At 38.5% G+C, this 21,036-nt stretch overlaps 1 protein-coding gene across 3 annotated transcripts in view; it reads right to left on the bottom strand.

Annotated features, from left to right (window-relative positions):
- PPARGC1A (PPARG coactivator 1 alpha) overlaps positions 1-20,318 on the bottom strand; it is a 108,178-nt gene extending 87,860 nt beyond the window's left edge. For 2 of the 3 annotated variants that reach the window (XM_046656459.1, XM_046656461.1), the window contains exons 1-2: positions 7,355-7,506; positions 2,181-2,360 (exon numbers count right to left, since the gene is read on the bottom strand). In XM_046656459.1, the coding sequence (XP_046512415.1) occupies positions 2,181-2,360; positions 7,355-7,402 (228 nt within the window). In that variant the 5' untranslated portion in view covers positions 7,403-7,506. Of the gene's footprint in view, positions 1-2,180; positions 2,361-7,354; positions 7,507-20,221 lie in introns of those variants that run through there. The other variant, XM_046656460.1, reaches the window with a different exon arrangement.
- Between the last annotated feature and the right edge of the window lie 718 nt (positions 20,319-21,036).

The following is a 21,036-nucleotide window of genomic DNA, read 5'->3' as shown; positions in this document are numbered from 1 at the left end:
GGGGGGGGGGGGGGGGCAAATTGCCTTCAGTTGAGAGTCACCAGTTTAAAATGACCTAATGAAAGATTAAATTAAATCAACCTTGTGTTTTAGAGCATTGAAAGCAATTCTATCAGTGGTAGAAAGTCATATAGGGAAACAAAAGGGGTGTCTCAGTGTAGATTAAGCATCTGTATATAACTAACTAGCTGCTGAACCAAGACTCCTGAAGGTGTAAATGAGAAGTACCTCATGCAAGGGCTGCAACACGAAATACAGGGACACAAGGTCACGGAGAAAGTCATCTTTTTTTGAAACTAGCCCACCGGGGAGGTATTGACTACCACATCACCTCCCCCCGCCTTTTAGTTATTCCCTAACCATCATCTACAAAATGCATGGCATTCACCCAATAAGGAATAGCCGATTTTCAGATAAGAGGTCTATAGAGATGGACATTTTTTAAAGTACTGTTTATTTAATGCAGCATGACTTAAAATGGGCCTGTAACCTGACAAGTGTACTGAATGAGGAATGTTCAATTTACCAGTTCTAACCAGCCAAGTCCTCGCATGAACTTTCTAAGACCCGGCTGAGAAGCCTGGGAAAGTGTAACTAACCACAGACCTCCAGTGTTTCCTCCACGTTATTCCTTCTCCCCAGCCCCAACACCACTACCTGAAACCCTCTTCTCAGACCCACTTCATGCTCCCGACATATTATAAAATCTCAGCCACGGGCAGAACCTACCGCCACCTCAGCTCACTAGCTATCCCTGCTTCCACCTCAACCAACACTGAAAGGAAAGATTCTGTTCTATTTTTAAATATATTGAGCAAAGAAGCAGCTTGATACGTCTTTGTAAAGGATGGCTGTCACCTAAATTCACTGTTGTTCTATTTTTATCAATGATATAGACTTTGGAATTAGATCAATGTGGAGTTCAAGTCTCAGTTCTTTATTCGTCAGCTGTGTGATTTTGGGAAAATCACAACCTCTCTGAGATTCAGTGTTTACATATGTAAAATGAGAATGATAATAATAGTATCTAAACAATAGATTGTTTTGAGAGATGAGTGAGATGATATACAAAGCACAAGTGCTCCAAAATGTTGGTCATTGTTGTCATTACTATTATTGTTCTTAACATTACTATATTCATCATTCACTCATTATTCAACAAACATTTGTTTAACACCTTCTGTGTGCTGGACAAACTCAGTAAATATTGCAGAATTGGTTTTCTTAATGACTCAATAAACATTTATTCAGTACCTTTCATGTGCTGGGTGCTGGAAAAAGAATAAATATTTCAACCAAATGACATCTAAGTATAAAGTATAAGAAATGTTTCTGCTGGTGGATAAACAATACATTTAAAGTGCTTTGTATGGAGGTTGGCACATAGGGGGAGAAGATGTTAGATGATGGTGGCACTGGTGGTTGTGAAACCGAAAACTAGTTGCTTTGACAAGTTTTATTCAACTCACTTGCCACAGTACTCACTTCATGCTTGTCCCTATAAGAAACCACTTATTTTCAAGTAAATGAGTACTGATCTTGTGAGAAAGAACTTCTTTTCTCAAAGTAACACTTTAATAGTAGTAGATTAACATTCTTTATTATAGGGTAGGCTTATAATAAGAGTCTAGAGTCTGGAAGATAATTCTCACTATTGAAAGGCAAATGAATTTTGACTAATTTATAAGTAAATATTAGAGTAGATGAGTTTAGAAGTTTCCATAAAATAGAGAAATCAGAGGTATGACCAAAAATATAATAATAATAATAATAATTGCTTACTTTGTAAAACAAATAAAGTAGATATCTAACCCCTTGGTTAAAAAGAAATGCATTCTTTTACATTCTACATTAATTTATATTAGGCACCATTTTCTGTGGGAAATAGGAATAAACAGGTTTAGACTTTTGTTCTTCTTTTTCCCTAATTCTTTCACAATCCCTTAGCATTTCAACACAGTTTAATGCACTTTGTTGTTGGTTCCTAGCCCCTTAATTCTCAAAAGAAAAAAAAAATATATCTATTTGTTTTTCGTAAAATAGGAAGTGCCTAACCGTGATAAAGAGTCTTTTGATGACAGCAAAGTAAGAACCCATTGTACTTTCAGGCCAATAATCATGTTAGCGTGGCCCAAGCCAAGTTCGAGGAGAAATTAATTTTCACCAAGGGATGTCCTTACCTCAAATATGTTAGAAGGCTCATTGTTGTACTGATTGGATATGATTTCTGATTGGTCACTGCACCACTTGAGTCCACCCAGAAAGCCGTCTGTATCCAAGTCGTTCACGTCTAGTTCGGAAAGGTCAAGTTCGGGAAGATCTGGGCAAAGAGGCTGGTCTTCACCAACCAGAGCAGCACACTGCAGGAGGCAGGGGGAAAAAAGCCTTCATTAACTGCAGGAATTTATTAAACTGCAACAGCATGTGATAGGAATTAAGCCTGGTTAGCTCAACGACTCCACCAAAGCTGGTTTCCACGGTTTTAGTCACCAGAAAAAACATCCTCAATTCGTTTACTCACTTTGCTCTCAAAAGATACTTCGCCTGATCCGTTCCTTCCAAAATTTTACCTCCAAATTCATGGTAAATGCCGTGAAGCCTTCTCTGATTTTTCCAGTTAGAAATCAACTGGATTTGTTTGTGCCTCTTTGATAGTTAGCACTTACACAGTCGCAAATGGTTTTCTGGTTTACTATATGCAAATTTCACTCTACTTTTCAAGTAGAATCCCTTTGGAAGGGTCTAAATTTGATTTTATCTTCGAATTGCCATCACATATAATAGAGAGGGAATAATTGCTAAATGAAAAATAGAACATAGGAACTATACTAGGAAAAACTTTCTCCATTCACGCTCCTTTTAACCATTATAATCCATATAATTCATTTAGCAACTAATGATGCAAAGTCCTTTAACTTGCCTATGGTTCTCTTGAACTGTTATCTAAATCTTTTACTCTTACTTGACTTTTCATGAGCTTCTGAACTTGATCTTGAACGGGTCAAAAGCAAGTTCCTTGAGATGAAGAACAAAAACCACTGATCGGATTCTATCCGATCTTCATATCTTTCACTATGTGTAACCTGCAAGTCATGTGTGTTGGTACGTGTGTGTATGTGTATGTATGTGTATGATTGGGATCACCTGAGGTCTGGAAAGAAAAACCACTACAGCACTATAGCACACCACAACTATATTTTTTCATCATTTTCGTATTCCTAAACTATGCTCTAAGGGAATTCAACAGAACTACTTTTCTTTGGTGTTTTAAAATGATTTCAAGATATCGAGAGGTTTAAAATATTCTATACTGTGTCTGGGCTGCTTGTCACCAAGGCTATTTTAGATTGGCATAGTCTTTCACCTCCATGCGTGGAGTAAATGGTCTTTTAAGTGTCCCCTACTGTGGCTTTTTGAGGAAAGTGGACCCCCTTACCAATGGGGTGGTCTTCTCACCTGGAGTTGGCTATCCAACTGCTGATTTCTCCCTGCCTACTGTGAAGAACCCTGCAGAAACTTCCTATTGCAGGGGGCTGGTGATGCCAAAGCCATAAGGACTTTATCCACCTGCAAGCCAAGGTGTCTGAATCAGCAGGGACACACGCTGAAGTGGCACCCTCTTGGCCCTACCTTCCAAGGTCAGGAGAGATGCTGTGGAGTTGCTCACATCCAGGCAGCAGTTGGGCATGAAGCTGACAATCCCGCTGGACATTTAGATTTTGAATAAAATAAGTTTTAGGCAGATTTTTCTTCTCGAGCACCCCTGTCATTTCTGGCAGGCTCCAATGCATGGGTCATCGGCAGCAGCGTGCTCATAAGCACCATGCCGAGAAGTAGGTCTTGGATAATGGAGTCAGCAGTCGGTAAGGAGAGGCTGCGAGGAATCTGAAAATCCCTGTAGTTCTTCCTTAAAACCACCAGGCCCCGGTGAGCTCCCAAATTGCAGGCACAAAGGCAATGCAAAGAGAGGGCAGTTCTCTCCAACTAAACTCTTTCCTTATCATTTTATGGATCTTTCCTTTTTTATTATCCGAGTTAGCCCAAAGTTACAGATCCAGATCGGTATACTTGACTAGGTTTATAAGTAAGCGGAGGCTGGGCTGATGAGGAGATTTTGTTCTGGTACAATGTTCGTGCTTTGTTATGGGTGTAACGCTTCCCGGCTCCATACTTGCCCACCCTGCTTATGCTCCAAGCACACACACACTGCGGTAACCCTGCCACCATACGACCACTTCAGAGATAAGGGGATAACTTTTTCAATGGTGTAAAAACCGGTAGGATTTCATTGGGAGATAGTCCTTTTCTTCAAAAAAAAAAAAAGCATAAACGATAACAACAACAAATAAAAATAAGTTAGAAAACGTAGGATCTCTACATCTGGCTTAAGTTCCTGTTGTAAAGAGCATAACCTGGAAACCACGTTTCGGATCGCTGAAGTGTTCTACCCAGGAGAGAACAACTTCTTGCTGTCTCCCTCTCTTCCATTGGACTCACTCGGCCTGGCTTGTTCAACACCCTGTAACCTTTCAGAAATATGTATTTTTCAGTAACTTTTGAAAACCATTGAAAAAATCGATTCAATTGTTTGGTATTTTACTATGCTGTAATGCACCTATTTCTTTCCTCTCCTCTCCTGTCTCCCTCCTTCCCTGTCTCTCTTTCTCCCTCCTTTTTGCTTTTGTTATGGTTGAAAAATATGCATGTGCTCTTGCCACTGTTGACATGCTAATAAAATCAGTGCTTCTGAATGTGGCATTATCCTGATAATCTAAAACACATTAGTGGTAGCAAGTGTGCCTGTTAGTAATTTATATTTGGCCTTTGGATGATGCGAGACTTAGTGTGAGCCCTGTAACTGTCCTCATCTGACATGCTGATATTTACTGCTTCCCTATACATCTGTAACAGGTGTGCTTTACTGCAATTACAGAGACACATTCTACTGCTTCTTTGCGACCATGACAGCTATTTCACAACCGTAGCCTTAATTTTATAAGATTTAAGAGGATAAAGCAGTCACTAAACACAAAAGGCTAATTATTGTATGTTATTGCATCCCAACAGACTTTTCTCTTAGTTAGGGAGCAGACAATAAATTAGCTTAACTGCACCGATGATAATGAATCATTATAATTAAGTATAATTCTCCATTAACCTTTTGGAGATTTTTGTGCCATTGATGGTAAATTTTAAAGAGAGAGAGAAGAAAGAGTGGACCTGGCCGCATTAATTATATTAATGAAAAAAGAATCTTACTTCTTAAAAACAATAGTCAAGACAGAGGAAAGGGGTGGAGCGGGGGCCAGTAAAGAATGACAGTCTTAGTGGAGTGTATGTCATGTGAATTGTCTCTATCAATCTTAGTAACCTGATTGTACATCACCTTCATTAAACTGTGAAACACTGGAGAGTTGGAGTGGCTATAGTGATGTAGGCCTTTATTAACCAAGGTTCTGTCCTCTCATTATGTGCAAAAGGGCATAATACGTTTTAGAATGACAGCAAACATTAATGATTCAAAAAATGAAGCTGCCTACGCTACCTGCTGCTCGTAATATTTTAGACCGGCGGAGGTGATTCCCAGAGCTGCAGCCGCGAAGGCTGGGCTTCCAGCAGCTTGCTGCCGCCAGAGCAAGAGAGAAGCGACTGGCCAGGCTCAGCCGACCGACAACTCAATCCGCGGCTGGACGATTAGCCCGAGACCTCACCTCCTTAAGAAAAAAATTAAAAGGCTGCTGTTCTCAATGGTTCTGACGCTGATTTGAAAATGACTGCCGAAATTCCAATGATTAAAGTAAATCTTGCATATTTCCATATAATCTAGTTCCTCTTTCAGCTCGTAGCAGCATCAGGAATAATACATGATGGAAAAATGAAACTACAGCAGCTGAGTCCCACAGTGCCAGCCAGACTATCACCCAACAGGACACTCCAGCTACTCGAAGACAATTAGGACTTTGAAGCCACTTATAACCCTGACTCATAATAGCTACAGGACACATGAATTATCCATATCTATTCCGCTTTTCTGAGAAATCACAACAAGATAAGAACAATTACAATCCACAAATAGATCTGCCAAGGAAAGAGAGGGCACACGGAGCCAACATTTGCAAACCCAGCAAAGAGTTAAGAATCCAGGGCATGCCTCGCTAGATAGGAAAAATGCATTCGCAGACAGCCTCGGCCAAATTATTTTCACTTTAGATGTGTATCGCGGCACCACATGGACATCTTATTTAATCAAATCACGTGTGGCGCTTGGTCCTCCCCCTTACCCTACGTGCCCCCGGCTACCCAGAGGAAGCACTGGCAGTCCTCTGCCAGAGTCATTGTTCGCTGCTCGGATCCTCCATGCAATTCAACTCGGGTCCATCTCACCAGAGTCCACAGAAAGTTTCGCTTGTTTCCCAAGTTGCCCAAACTTTCCGAGAACATTCCATTGTGTTGAAGGCAAACATGCCGAGGTCCTCCGTCCCCCGCTACTCACTCTAGACTCCAGAGATGACGAGGAAACGGCTTGCTTTTTTCCCCCTGTATGAATTGTAGCCGGCAGAGGCTGTGGAATTGATGTATTGCCGTCTATTTTTACACAAGCAGCGAGCAGCTCCACACACAGTCCTGCATAAACTCTATTCTCTCTCGGCTTCAGGCAGCTCTCCGTGGTACACAGACATTTAACCATTGGCTTCCCTGGCACCGACGCTAATGGAAACCCTTGCACTGTAACGGTATATTTTTTTAATTTGCCGGCCAAATCTTTCAACCACCTATAGGAGTTTGAAAGGAATCAGCTTCATTGTTTTGTGTTCTGTGAGAAAAGCAATCCAAAATAGCCCACCAAGATTTTTAGGATTTTGTGAGTTTTCTGTCTGATGAACAGAGACGGGGGGAAAAATCCAGACTAGAGTCAAAACTGACTATATTTGAGCACAACCATTTTAATATTTTTATCTTCATCTGATTATAAATAGAAATGGCATTTTTCCAAGCAGGCCACTAAACACCACTGGAAAGACTTCAGCTTCTGATTCATATCAATATCTTAGAGCATAAATATTGCATATGAGGAGAAACAGAGCCAATGGCACATGGAAAGAGTTTCTAACTGCAACAGATACTGATGACAGCAGCTAAGCTTTGATTTGCTCAAGGCATCTCAGAGCCACCTTAAAATAGCAAACTTATTGGAGTTAAGATAAGATTGAGATTCCCTTGCAAAAGCTCCTGCCCGGGCTACTTTTCTCGCTCCTCTCCTCGCCCGAGCCCTTCCCCCCTTACAGGAATAATTGCATCTCGAGGGAAGCTTCAGTCCTGGCTGCAATGCCGAGCGAGCCCAGTCCCAGCTCACCTCGATGTCACTCCATACAGAGTCCTGGTTGCACATGTCCCACGCCATCCAGCTCCTGAATGACGCCAGTCAAGCTTTTTCAACTGCAATTCACAGTGACACAGAGCACACACTCATGCAGGCAACCAGCCCCTTACTGAGAGTGAACTGAAGGCACCTGTCTTACTACAGTCCCCAGTCACATGACAAAGCTATTAAAAAGTAGGCTGGGCTGTCACTCACCCAGCCTCCCTTCTCCTGTGCAGCTTGCTGCTCAAACTCGTGACGTCACTCAAAGGCAGCCCTCTGCCTCAGTGAAGTAACGCTTAGGAAAAAAAAAAAAAAATCCCAAAAAAAGAAAGGAAACACTTGGACTTTTGGAGGCTTCGAGCATCATGCTGTGATTAAAGCCAGCTTTGAATGCCACAGACTCTAAATGGAGCCCTGGCCATATAATAACTAAAATCCCCTGCAATCTTTTTTTAATTATTTTCCTTCCAAACAAGCAAGTGGCAAAGCTCCCTGTTTCATGACAGAGTAACTATATTCTTAGCTAAAATGTGTACTCTCTAAGGACTTGAATTTTAAGATCTCCAAGTGGATTCCAGCTCGGTTTGGGACTAAAGCAAGAGCTTATCACATGATGCATTTTTCTGAGACATTTTCTAGTTGGGGGAAGTGTTTGAAAGCAAGGAATGGGGCATGCATTTTTTCTTTTTTTTTTTTGCTTGTTTAATCAACAAAGCAGCCTGTATTTGTTAAGGTATAAACAAACTCCTCCACTCAGAAACCGGCTGTCCCCATGGCAGTAGGAAACACCAGCTCCCGAAGTGTGACTGCAGTTTGCTTTGCTCCATATAAGGAGAACAAGAAACAAAATCCCATCCTTTCAGGTTCCTTCTAATTATTTCCATTTCTCTCATAGGCTCCCAGAAAACAAGTGTTAGTAAATACAGTTGCTGCTGCTCTGCCCAGATCCGCTCAGTTTCCCAGCTGCCTTTTTTTCATACATGGAGCATTTCCTCTCTAATGCCTTAGGGTGCCTTTTTGAATAAACACTGGATTTCAACCCTAGTGCCCTGGGTGGTGCAGTTTGCACTTGAGAGCGAAAATGTCCGTGGAGTAAGGGAAAAATACCGACACGCTATTAGCAGAAAGATTTATTTCTTGAGCTTTTTAATTTTTTTTTTTTTTCCCAGCTTCTACCCTGAGACAATGAGGGCTAATGCAGGTGCAACTGTTTTATGATGACACTACATACTGAATACATAACAAACCCAAGGCACTAGACACCGGTGGAAAACCCTTTCCATAACATACAGTGATCTGATTTAACCCTTCCAAGTTCCAGGGACGTGCACACATATACATATTTGTGAATATGTGTGTTTTTATAAAATGTTAAGCCCAAAATACTTTTAAAATCAGCCCAATTCTTTTACTTGATAATAACTTTTCTGAAAAACATTCTCCAGATAGCTATCTAAAAATAATTTTTAAAACACTATGAACTTAAACTCCTATTCTACCAATGTTAATTTAATGTATTCTCTATTGTCCTTCTCTTTATAAAGAAAAAACAGTGATTTGCTCTAACATATAATTTAAATATAAAGTTGCTCAAATATTAAACTGAAAGAAAAAACAAAAAGACAAAAAAACAGCAGATGGCTGCTTCTTTCCGATCACATATATTATAAGAGATTTGTCTACTCTGATATCTGCAACAAGTTGCTAGTAAATTCCTGAACAATGTGATGAAATTGACAGCTTGTCATTACGGGACATAAAAAGATGGCCGAAAGCTTTGGCATTTTAAGTTAGCTGAATATATTACACTGGTACATTTTCCCTCTTACAAATAGCAGAAAATTACTGTAGTTTTAATTTTCTAAATCAAGCAAGAACAGGAAAATACAATCTCGGGAAGGGTTTTATACATGCAATTAGTGGCATTACTCTGCACTCCCCACAAAGAAACACTCATTTTCTTCCCAATTGTATTCTGATTTAATGTAAAACTACAGTAAATTATTAAAATTCAGGGCAAGGGTCATTGGCTCTACCCTCAACACAGTCAACTGTGAAATAGTATTGGTCACTTGACCATGAAGAATTGATGTTTATTAATTATTATCAGGTGATTCCCGTGTTGTGCTATTCTCTGATACTTTTAATAGTTCTCATCGAATGCTCAGCATCTATTATCTATTTTTTTAAATCCTATTCACACCTTTTAGAGAAATTCTTTACACTGCAACATTTTCTAGTATTGTTTTGGATATTGTAACCTGCTCACATCGTCTTGCTGGGGTATTCTGTTTATCTTTTTGCCACCTATTCCACCTTTTTCCTAATCAAATCAGCACATCCACTGAAACCAGAGGTGGTTTAATATACCCTTTTTTTTTTTCCTTCACCATCACAAAGAGGGTTAGTCAAGACTCAAAACATTGAAATGATTTATAAACCACAGCATACTGCAATTTTTCCCTCAAATTTCTATTTCTGTACAAATCAAAATTTAAATACATTCTTGGGACAAATAAGAGTACCTTCCACCATTTTTTTTAAGTCCCAAAATTACAACTGTAACATGAGGGATATTTTAGAGGTCTTATAATTTGGTTAATTAGCTCTTCAGATTAAACATTCTCTTCTGTCCAGTTTTTTCTTTTCTCAGGAGAACGTAAATTGTTGCTTGCTCATAAACCTTGGTCTTTTCTGACTTCCCAGGAGGTTTCTATAGTTAATTCTCTCTCTGCTTTGACTATTTCCCTTCCTCTCTCCCTCCAGCCCTTTTTTACCCCCTCGTCAACTCTGCCTTCAAGATTTCCAAATGTTTGGTTTCAATCAACAAGGATCTATTGAAACCTTACTGTGTCCACAGCAACATATTGCAAGGACTGCCAAGAAGGCATATGACATGGACACAAGGGAGCTTACAATTTTAGGGGAATGACAGCCTTTAAAAATGGAGAATAATTTGATATGAAAAAACAACAACGTTACTTTGCTCAATATACAGATTCCTCTTCTCCTTAAAACACACCCTTTTTAGGTACAAAGTCCTTCCACTAACCATTACAATTCACACCCAAATCACCCCCATTTTGTCTCAACAATAGAAAGAGGTATTTATTAACATCTGTTGAGTGCCCATAATGTTCCATATCTACACAAAGCCTAGATTCCACCCCACTGGAATTTCTCCCCCCGGTAGTTCTGTTAACGTTTCCCAAAGCTCCTACTTTGGTCGAGGCTAGAGAATCTATCCTTAGAGTTGATAACAAGAGAGAAAATAAACTTTCAGAAGAATAATTTGATTCTATGACAAAAATATTTGACAAAGTACATAAATTTAGGTTTCTTTCCCCACCCCTGCCCCAAATTACAGGCTTTTCCCACTTTCCATATTTCAGACAACCGCTACTGCTAAGAAATAAACACAATCAAACTCTAATACCCAATAAGTACTCAAATACCCAATTAGACAACAGCAAAGACAATTGATTTTGATGTCATTATTGTACACAGGTGAGAACTCAGAAGTAAATAGCTGCTAGTATAAATATCTTTGCTCCTTTTTATAAACTTACAATAAACTATATAAGAATAAATTTAAGACTAAAACTTTTCAAGAAAGAAAAATGGAAAAGAAAACCTATACAGCAGAGTTTACATAAGCTAGACATTAATATCAGCTTTTTATATACCACATTTCAATCAATTTGGTCCTCAAAACTACCCAGTAAAGATTATGTGTGTACCCATGTTCTAATTGAGAAAAATAAGACAGAGCAAGTGTTTAGATAGCAGCCAACAAGAGATTACAGGTCTCAGAAAACCCTTCTAGAAAGAACTAAAGTTTCATACATAAGAATAATATTCATTCCCAAATCAAAAGCACAGCCAAGACCCCTAAGGCAACTTTATAGCCAAGAGAGTGCCTACATAACTAGAAACTAACATTCCTGGGACTGCTACCTGCCTAGAGCATTCTTCCAGAAAGAAAAAGGATCTGCCCAGAATTGCTAATAATTTTAAAGTTAATCATTGTTAAGAGGCATTCAATTGCTTGCTTTTAATTCCTAGAGGGGCTAATTGATCCTGATACCCTGTGTCAGTTTCTGAGCACATGCTCTGAGCTTCTGGGACGTGTTTGAAGCAGAGGCTGTGCGGGGCCCAGAAGTTGGTAGCAGGGCAGGATATAACAAAGACCTCTAGCCAATAAACACTCGAAAATCAAGACTTAATTTACACAAAACTATCATGGTCGATGTCAATGGGAACAAAGCACCTTTGGGGAAACAAATTAGAGAAGAGTTAATGAACAGCTTTAATGCCTCTTAACATTCACTTATTTATTTTTATTTTTTAGTAAACTAGAGGTGATAGCCTCAGCAATACATCTCCCATCTCCAATAAAAAATCTTCTGCAGACCAGCTCTATGCAACTGAGTCAGCCTATATTTTCACGTGGACCTCAAAAGCTGCTCTTGGCATTTTTTACATTAAAACAAAAAATAACGGGAAAATTAATCAAAGCTTCAGTCAATTGGATTAATCTAAACATAAAGCAAGAATTATGCTTATTAGGACCACAGATAAGAGATAATAAAAGGATGATTAAAATTTGATTTTGTCTGATGCTTAACTCTGCAATATATGTGCATCTACAGACATTTTCATTTACTTTAATTATTTCAGGTTAATTCAGCTATAATGCAGTGAGTTATTGATTATTTAAACAAGGAATGTTCAACAGGATTATTTAGCAATTTCTTTTTTTACTGAAACTGAAAATAAAGCACATGATATTTTACTAAATTTGGTACTATTTAAAAATTTAAATGGCTACTGAACCTCAATAACATAATAGTTCACTTAGTAAGAAAGACATTTTATCCCCTAACTGAAGTTAGTGAGAGCCGGAGAAAACTGAGGTACATAAATTACTGAGTTGAAAAAATTTTTGTTAGTCACACAGTTCCCTCTGGTACTTATTTCTAGAGCTTGGGTCCTAATGAGCTTAACTTGATTTTAGAGAAGAAAATTGTATTTTTCAACTAGTCTCAAAATGGAAGAATTAAATAAGTGAAGTGTTTTTTTTTTAATCCCACCAAAAAAGCCTTCAAAAGGTTCTAGTTATTTTGTTTTTGTTTCTGTTGTAGATTTTTCTAGTGCTTTGATATTTGAATTTCCTCTAGCAGAGCTAATATAGATCCTGCAAATGTGGAGATGTAGAAAGAAAATACATTCTCATCTTAAGAGCAATTAGCTTAAGGTCTAAGCTAAATTTTATGATGACTTTTATAAAATCTTATTTTATATTTGCTAGCCCAACAAGATTTTGGAGGAAACATTCTTAATCAAAAGAACACTTCTAAGATTAACCTCCACATTTAGCAGCTCAATCAAAAATAGATGTAAAATACTAATGGTGGGATTATAAATGGGGACAAATTTTTCTGGAGGATAAGCAGGCAATATGTATCAAAAATGTTAAAAATGAGCATCTCCATAGACCCAGAAATTCATCTTAAGGAAATAACAGGGGGATGTGGGCAAAGATTTTTTGTGTGAGGATAGTTAATGCTACATTATTTACATTACTGAAAATTTGAAAGCAGTGTAAATATCCAACAGTAATGCTCTAGTTAAATAAACTATACAACACTATATATATATATATAATATTCATGTACATATATTCATTACATATATTCAATGCTATCATTAAAAACTGTTGTAAAATACATTTAATGGTATAATGAGAAAATGTGCAAAATACATTGTTTTAAAATTATGTTTGAAAAAACTATAATCCCAACAAATTTACATACAAATATATCCTCTTAGAAAGAAAGAAGAGGGAAGAGGACAAGAAGAATACATAATAAGGTGTTAATAGTGGCTGAGGACATTTTAGGTTCCTTTCAATTTTCTTCATGTGTGAGTATGCACCTTTCTGAAATTTTTGAAATTTTCTATAATAAATGTGTATAACCTCTATGTTCAGAAGAATAATAAAAACTATTCATTTTTAAAGAAACATAGAGATTCAAACTTATAGCTATGCCTTCTTAACATACAGGGAATGTAGTAAATAGAAATAGTGCCTGACATCCAATGTAAGTCTCAAATATTCATTGGACACTTAAAAGGAAGACATTTCTGTTTATCACACCAAGTCTAATAGCTGCTCCTCTCAGGAGGCGAGATTCCACTCAGGAGCAGCCTGGGGAGAGGTTCCTACCTGGCACTCTGAGAAATCCTGCGAGCCCTGAATTATAGGGAGAGGTGAACTGCAAACTACTATCCGCTTGCCTCAGATGGGCCCAAAACGTGGACTCCCAGATGCCACTACCGTCTTCACTCTGTTTCTTAATTTGAAATTTCATCAGTTAAGTTAAACTTTCCAATCAAAAATGTAATTATCCTTGGTAGGGTTAAGGGGATTTTAGTTATTTATACCAAAGCATCTATTTGTTAGTCATATTTTTTCTTCCCTTCTAGCATCTCATAGAGTTCAGAAGCACATACTGAGAAAAAAAATAGCAAATGCCTTCAGAATGGTATGACTAAACTATTAAGAAAATTTCTCAGGAAGAGATGTTACCAATTGGAGAATAGGAAGGGGCAGTCTTAGAAGGCTGAGGGAGGAGCTGTTTGAGACGTGACTCCTACTGGAGATACATGAAATTGCCCGGATGAGGAAAATGAAGTCCAAGTTTCAAAGCAGCAACTTGCAATTGAACTTCTGGAACATAATCTGTCCCTAAATGTGGACCCCCTGTATAAAGGCTGTCACGTGTCAGCCCGGTTCTTAGGCAGGAAGCTCATTCTGGTCTCTCCAATATAACATGAGAGGTTGACCCACCCTCTCTCCCCTGGAAGGCTGACTATCTCCACAGGAATGAAAGCTTTACTATTTGCCCCTCTAAGTTAGCGTTGTCACAGTTTCGTGGACCTTTCCTGCAAATCACTCTTTCTACATTTGGGTGATCATTATTTTGACCATTAAAAATTTTTCATGAGAAGAGGGGAAATGAGGCTGGAACCAAAGCCAAGTTCAGGAGATTTAAAGTGATTACAGGAGACTCAAGTCTATTTGATAAGTAGAATGACTTTGTGAATCTTGATTTAGCCCAAAATGGAAGAAAAAGGATGGAAGGGAGAAAATGGGTGCTCCTTCAGCTGTGTCACAAGCCTGCAATTCAACTTTGGGCAGTTTCACTTAATGATCCTGAGCCTCAGTTTCCTTATCTGTCCAAGGAGACGGCCGGATTCAATTATATCTAAGATCCCTGCCAACTCTCAAATGCAATGATGTGTCTGCCTTGGCAGAGACAGGCTTGGGAAGACTTTTTTGTGCAAGGTGAATCTAAATGTTTCGTTGTACAGAGGCACGGAAATCAGAGAGCATGCCCAAGAAAGCCAACTGGTGCTCAACTTTGCTAAAAGAGCACAGCTTGCTCTTTTCATCACTTGCCTTGTAATATGGATATTTAACTTTCTAACCATTCCAGAAAAAGGGCACAAGAAAATTTGTGAAATATATAACACTTTCAGCCACACATATTGGCTATGAGAAGACCAGCTTCTCCAGACCTGGGTTTCTGACAAAGCCCAGCTAGTTGCCCCAGGGAAACAGCAAGCTTTCATCTTGTTCATCATTAACTCTATTAAGTGGCACAAATCATGTGTATGACCAAGACTATGCTTGCACAGTAAGAGTGAAAGCAACACAACTGATGTGATAGTGGCTATTTACTGATGCCTGCATATGGATGCAATTTAACATATGAACATGCGATTTGGTTTTACAACAGGTAAGAAATGATGTTACCCAGAAAGAGAAGATTTAGAAAAGAGGATGGATCCTAAATTTAGGGTTGTGTAAATAGGAATAAGGTGTATGGCATCTAGGGAACTAAGAGCTTAAAGTAACCCTTTTGCCTCCTTAAACTAGAGCCCTCACCCCTTAAATAAAAAGCTCATTATATTTGGTAAAAGGAGACCTTGCTTCTTTTTAATTTGAAGTGAATCATCTGAGATATTGTAGGGTGTGAAGGGAGAAAAGAAGGTCATATGCCTAAAATATTTTATCATGGCATTATTAGCAAATCTAATAACCATGGCTGTATCACAGAATAGTTGATGTGTCACTGGGAGTTACAGAGTTTTCCTGTTCAGCTGTTCTCTTTGTACATACAACTCTATTTAGCAGGAGGTAGAAGATCTGAGCTCCAGAGCCACCTAATACCACCCAGCTTGGAGATTTTCCAATGAATAGCGACAGGCACACTAAATTCCCTAATAGAAAATTAGGAGAGGGAGCCCTGGTGACAATGGAGTAAGCAGAGTAAGACCAGGTAAATGATAAACCTCAGGAAGGACAAAGCCTTGATAAACTACCAGCTCTTCTCTTACAATGCTGGATGCTCAAACAGTATTCACTAGCATGACCTTTTTAACTTCACATTTTCCTGCACTCAGAGAAAGCAAAAAACAGGAAAACTAACATAAGAAAGCTTGATTTCTATGCCTGTGAAACAATCTCCAAAAGTCAGTTTACAAAAGTTTCCGTTTTAAACAGGCCAAAAGCTTTATTATTCGTTAAAGAGCCCAGGTTGTACTTTGCCCCAAGCCGATGATCAGAAAGAATTCTTTTCCTGCCTCTTTTCAAAATAAAAATCGCTGACAATTCCTGAGGTGTAACTTTCTACCGTCCAAGTAGATTCATTTCCACGTAGGGCACCTAAAAATAGGCCACACCCCACGTTCTGCACAGCCATATAAAGCTGCTAAATGGGAACTCCAACTAGGCGCTCTCCTGTGGGTATTTTCAGACTGTGCCCTCTTGGTCTTCTCTTTTAAATTACCCTATGTTGAATATTGTGTAAAAACAAAGGGCAAAAGTGGTTTACTGAGATGGACCCTGCATTGCAACCGCTAAGGTACCATATTTGAGCCTTGTTATTTTGTTCTAGACTAAATCCAATGAAACTATGGCTAATAATGTTCTTAAAAAAAGCAATTTTAGTAATAATTAATGTTCAATAAATCCATTAATTCCATTTACAATGTTATAGTTGTTGGTGCTCTTAAACTTCAAAAGGATAGCCGAATACATCAGTGAGAATGAGCGAACTTCTACTGTGCATCAAAATGTGGATAAATCCCACAACTGTAATGTGAAGCAAAAGAAGCCAGGCACCCCAAAAAAGTACATACTTTATTACTCTTTCTTTATACAAATAAGTACAGAAATAGATATACCTAATTTATGTACCTGGAAGTCAGGATAGAGGTTGCCTTTCATGGTGGTTGGGGGTTGGGGGCATGGTCAAGGGAAAGGGGCTCCAGGAAGCATGTTATGGTTGATTTCTTGCTGTCAGTGTTGGTTAAAAGGGTATGTTCAGTTGGTAAAAATTCAGAGCTGAACCCTTATGAAATATGCACTTTTCAGTATTCATATTATACTTCCATAAAAAGTCTAAAGTGCATAGAGAAGAAAGAGAAAGTCGTCTTCCTCTATTGCAAAATTTTAAAGTTTGCTGCCTGTTAAAAAAAATTTTGAATGTTCAATTTATCTCTTAAACCACACAGAAAATTAGCAGTGGAATAGGAATCAAGGGACCCCATGTCTAAGTTTGTTTGACCTTGGACAAAGCCACTTCAACTTTCTAGATCTATTTTCTATCAAAAGATGGGACAGGATCAGGTGTTCTCTGAAAGTATGTCTTGAATGAAGTAAAGGAAACTTCCAACTCTAAAACTTTAGCATTTTGCCCTTTGTTTAAAATTCATTTTTGAAGGATGTCATTGCCTTGGTTTGAAAACCTGGTCCCCTTCTCTGAGAGTATGATCCTTGAAAGGGGTCAGTCAGTGCAGGTCTGCCACTTAGTATCCATCCATGTGATCCCAGGGAGTTAGCTAAACCATCTGATCGCACATTCTCATCTATGAAAATGGCAGTATAAATATCTGTTTTACATGGTTTGTCTCAGGGTTAAATGAGATGTGTATGAGCACAGTGCTTGGCACATAATAAATATTCAATAATGATAATCTACTGTTCACACAGGAATACTTAAAACTCAGTTTAACATCAAGCACCAAGAGTAGATGCAGAAGCTTGCTCTCTGCCTGCCTTCCTTATCTAAAAAAAGACCTAGAAACAAAGCAGAGCAGACTTTCTTTTAAAGTCTTCCATTAAGCTGACTTGCTATGAGTGTGCGCACAGTCATCACCTAAGCTGTCACGATGCCAAGTGTCTGCTGGTTTCTTTGCTTACCTGAGGAAAAGTAAAACCAGCCTCATACTTGTCCTGACCTGGCTCTACCTCTAAAGATACCAAGAAGCAGCAAGTGCAGAAAACAGTTTTTGTTTCCATTACGCTGGCCACAAAAGTTATTTGAGCCAAAAGTCTTTCAAGTGTTTCTCTGTTAAGAAACGGGACATCCATATGGTGCATGAAAACTGACAAGATACTATGAGTTTGCAAATGAGAGAAGAACCGCAAAGTATCAAATCGTGTTTTCAAATGATGATATCAACGGGGGAAGAATGGAAAACAAAGCCACAGGAGCAAAAGAATTCAATATAAAGTCAATTTTGCCACCAGTGGCCTATCAACCAAACCCTCTTGGCGGTCACACTCTTCTCACAAATTTGTGATCAATCATACAATCACTTAAATTGCTAAAATGACATAAAGGATATGTTATATTTTGTCTTAGATATTTAAGGGTATTTTTCTTGCAGGTAATTTTTCTGTGTAATGAAATGCTGATGAATTGGCATAGACATGGAAAACTGTGCTGTACAATGCAATAGCCACTCATATGGCTACTGAGCATTTGAAATGTGTCTAGTCAAATTTGAGATGTGTAATAAATGTAAAATATACATAGGATTTCAAAGTCTGAGCATGAAAAATTGAACGTAAAATATCTCACTAATAATTTATATTAATTACATGTTGATATAATATTTTGGATCTATTGGGAAAAATAAGAGATATCAAAATTAAATTTACCTTTTCTAATTGTGGCTACAGTTAGAATGTGATGTGCATGATCTTCCTATTTGACAGTGTGGTCTAAAGTTTTGCGCTCACCCTCAAGGAAGTGAAATCATACATGCAAATAAAATTAATGAACTACAGAATCAGGGAATTGCTGAATGAAAAGGGGTATTAAAGCAGTGCACAACTGTAGGGGGCGCCATGCACATCCCAGTGTGTGAAGAGTGATCCTTGGAGCTTTACAGTATTCAGTTTGCACAGCCCTGTATTAAATGCTCCCTACAGAATCAGGAATCCCTTCTAGAACATCCCTGAGGCAACCCCATGTATCTTTTCAACACTTTCCACACTTTTTCAAAACATAGACATAATAATGAGATGCAAATATATAAAGTGAGGTCTACCCAGTACCCTAAGCGGGGAGGGTAGAAAATAGAGCCAATCTATTATAATACTCTCAAAGGATGCAGAAGAAGGCCAGAGCAGCACAAAGTATGCAATGTCTGAGGGATGCACTGTTCTCCGGAAGGCTGTTTTCTTCCTGGAGACTAGAGGCATTTTTCAGAGGATAACATTCACTTTAATTACAAAATGCACCCGCCTCGCTCTTCCAAGGGAGAAAAGCCTGTTGTTGCATCTATAATGTAGCTTTAGTTTTTGATGCCAAAAATGATTCAGTAAACACAGTTATGTTATGGTATACTATTTCTTACTCAGTACTCAAATTAATCTCAAGGCAGTGCTGGCATTAATTCAATTTGACGCCTGTACTTAGGATTTCACATAGGTGCCTTCATCCAGTTCTTCTTCGCAACTAATAAAATCTTAATTCATGGTAATATATTTATTTCTAGTTCAGTTCATGTTAAGGAGTGCAGTACTTTACAGAAAACTAATTAATATCAATCATATATTATAACAGTTTTAATGGTTCAGAGGAAAATCCTACACTGGGGAAAAGATTACATGATCCACGGGGTCTTAGCCCATCCTATTTACTCTATTTTTAGGGTTTGAGAAAAAGATACCAAGCATCATTTCAAATATTAATTTAATTGAAGGTGTGCATCATGTGAAGTCTGGGAATTAAGAACCCTGGTTCTGATCCCTAATAGGACATTGATTTGATGTGGCCCAAGAATGTAATTTACACTCTCAGAGACTCTGTATTCCACCTATTTTGTGTAACAACCATATAATTTGCAAGTTGGTAAAGATATTCCAATTCAGATACATGGTGCTATTAAAATAATGAACAACTTCACTAATAGCAAGCCTTCTGTAATTGTTGGTAACAATTCTATTTTTATATAATGTTTGAGTAATGTTGATAGCATCCTATTTCCTGGGACTGGACATATGGTCAGTGGAATAGTTCAAGCGTGAGTCCCTGACTATGACATAAATGGTGCCCCCTGGAGTTGTGCAAAGCAGTGGCCCCCACATGTTTAAAAGGAACTATGTTTAAAAAGCCGGATTCTCCCTTAGGCACAAAGAACTGGAGCAGTGGTTATACCGCTCTTTGAAAGTCTTAAAAATAATAATAATAATGCAATAGGTTCCTTGAAATGCATGGTCATAATATCCAGTCTTTCCATTAGGCATTAGGCATTTCATGCATTCTACAACAATTTTCCACACTGACACGCTATCAGCAAAAAAATGAAAAAAGATAGGCACATACTATTATACTATTCTCTTTTTTTTTTTGCCTCTTTTAACAATCTATACACAAAACCTCCAAATCTGATATACATGTTTTAAAAGTCCTGATCATTAGAAATAAAACAAAAGCCAGAACTCCAGCAGCACACCGGCTCCTAGGTGCAGAGATAATGCCTCTTGATACTCACTTTCAAACCCGAATCCATAGATGATAACCCCCAAGACGCGTGCCATTCATTTTACTGCAGTGTAAATACGTGTATCGCAAGCTGAGGGAACACTCACTCACGAAGGGGGCTTACACACGCTACTTTTAATTCACAAGGGCATGATGACGTGGGAGGGCATCTCGGAGTCACTGCTCAATGAACTCCACAATAGGGCACAAATCTGAAACCCAATCTTTGCCAGATATGGACGTAAGAGCAAATATATACAGTATCATGTGCTTTCCAACAGCACTGTGTCTCGAGGGAGCTCTCTGACATCAGCAGTTGAGACAGGTGGTTCCCTTTCCAACTGTGGAAAATAAAACCCTACTGCAGAGGCACTAAGTAAATATAGCTGTACTGTAATTTTTCCTTGGTGCACTTTCCCTGTGATTTCTGTCCTGTGATGAGACTTTATCCAAGCAATCCACTCAGGGCATCCTTCCATGATAATAACTGATTAAACATTTGCAAACTGGCTAAAACTGGCATGAAAGATATTGGTGCAGGACTCTGTTTTGCTGCCCCAGTTGGTCGGAAAAGAGCTTTCCCCCTCTCGTTTATTTAGAATAGGTTGTCAAGTGACCAACCAGACCTCTGCTGGAATATGTCACCCTTTGTCCCGTGCAACTAATACAACCCAAGAAAATGACAGACAAGAGTCAGACCATCTTAAAATCACATGCACAGAGCAGGTCAATACCAATCATATCCAGTTTGAGTCTGAGAACTAAAATCAGCTGAGATGTACTAAGCCCTTTGTGGCCACAACTATTTGCTTTTGCATTTAAGAA

The sequence above is a fragment of the Equus quagga genome, chromosome 3 (genome assembly GCF_021613505.1).
Source record: "Equus quagga isolate Etosha38 chromosome 3, UCLA_HA_Equagga_1.0, whole genome shotgun sequence".
Classification (NCBI taxonomy): Eukaryota; Metazoa; Chordata; class Mammalia; order Perissodactyla; family Equidae; genus Equus; species Equus quagga.
Note: the sequence above shows the minus strand (reverse complement) of the source record. Positions and strands in the feature narration are given on the sequence as shown.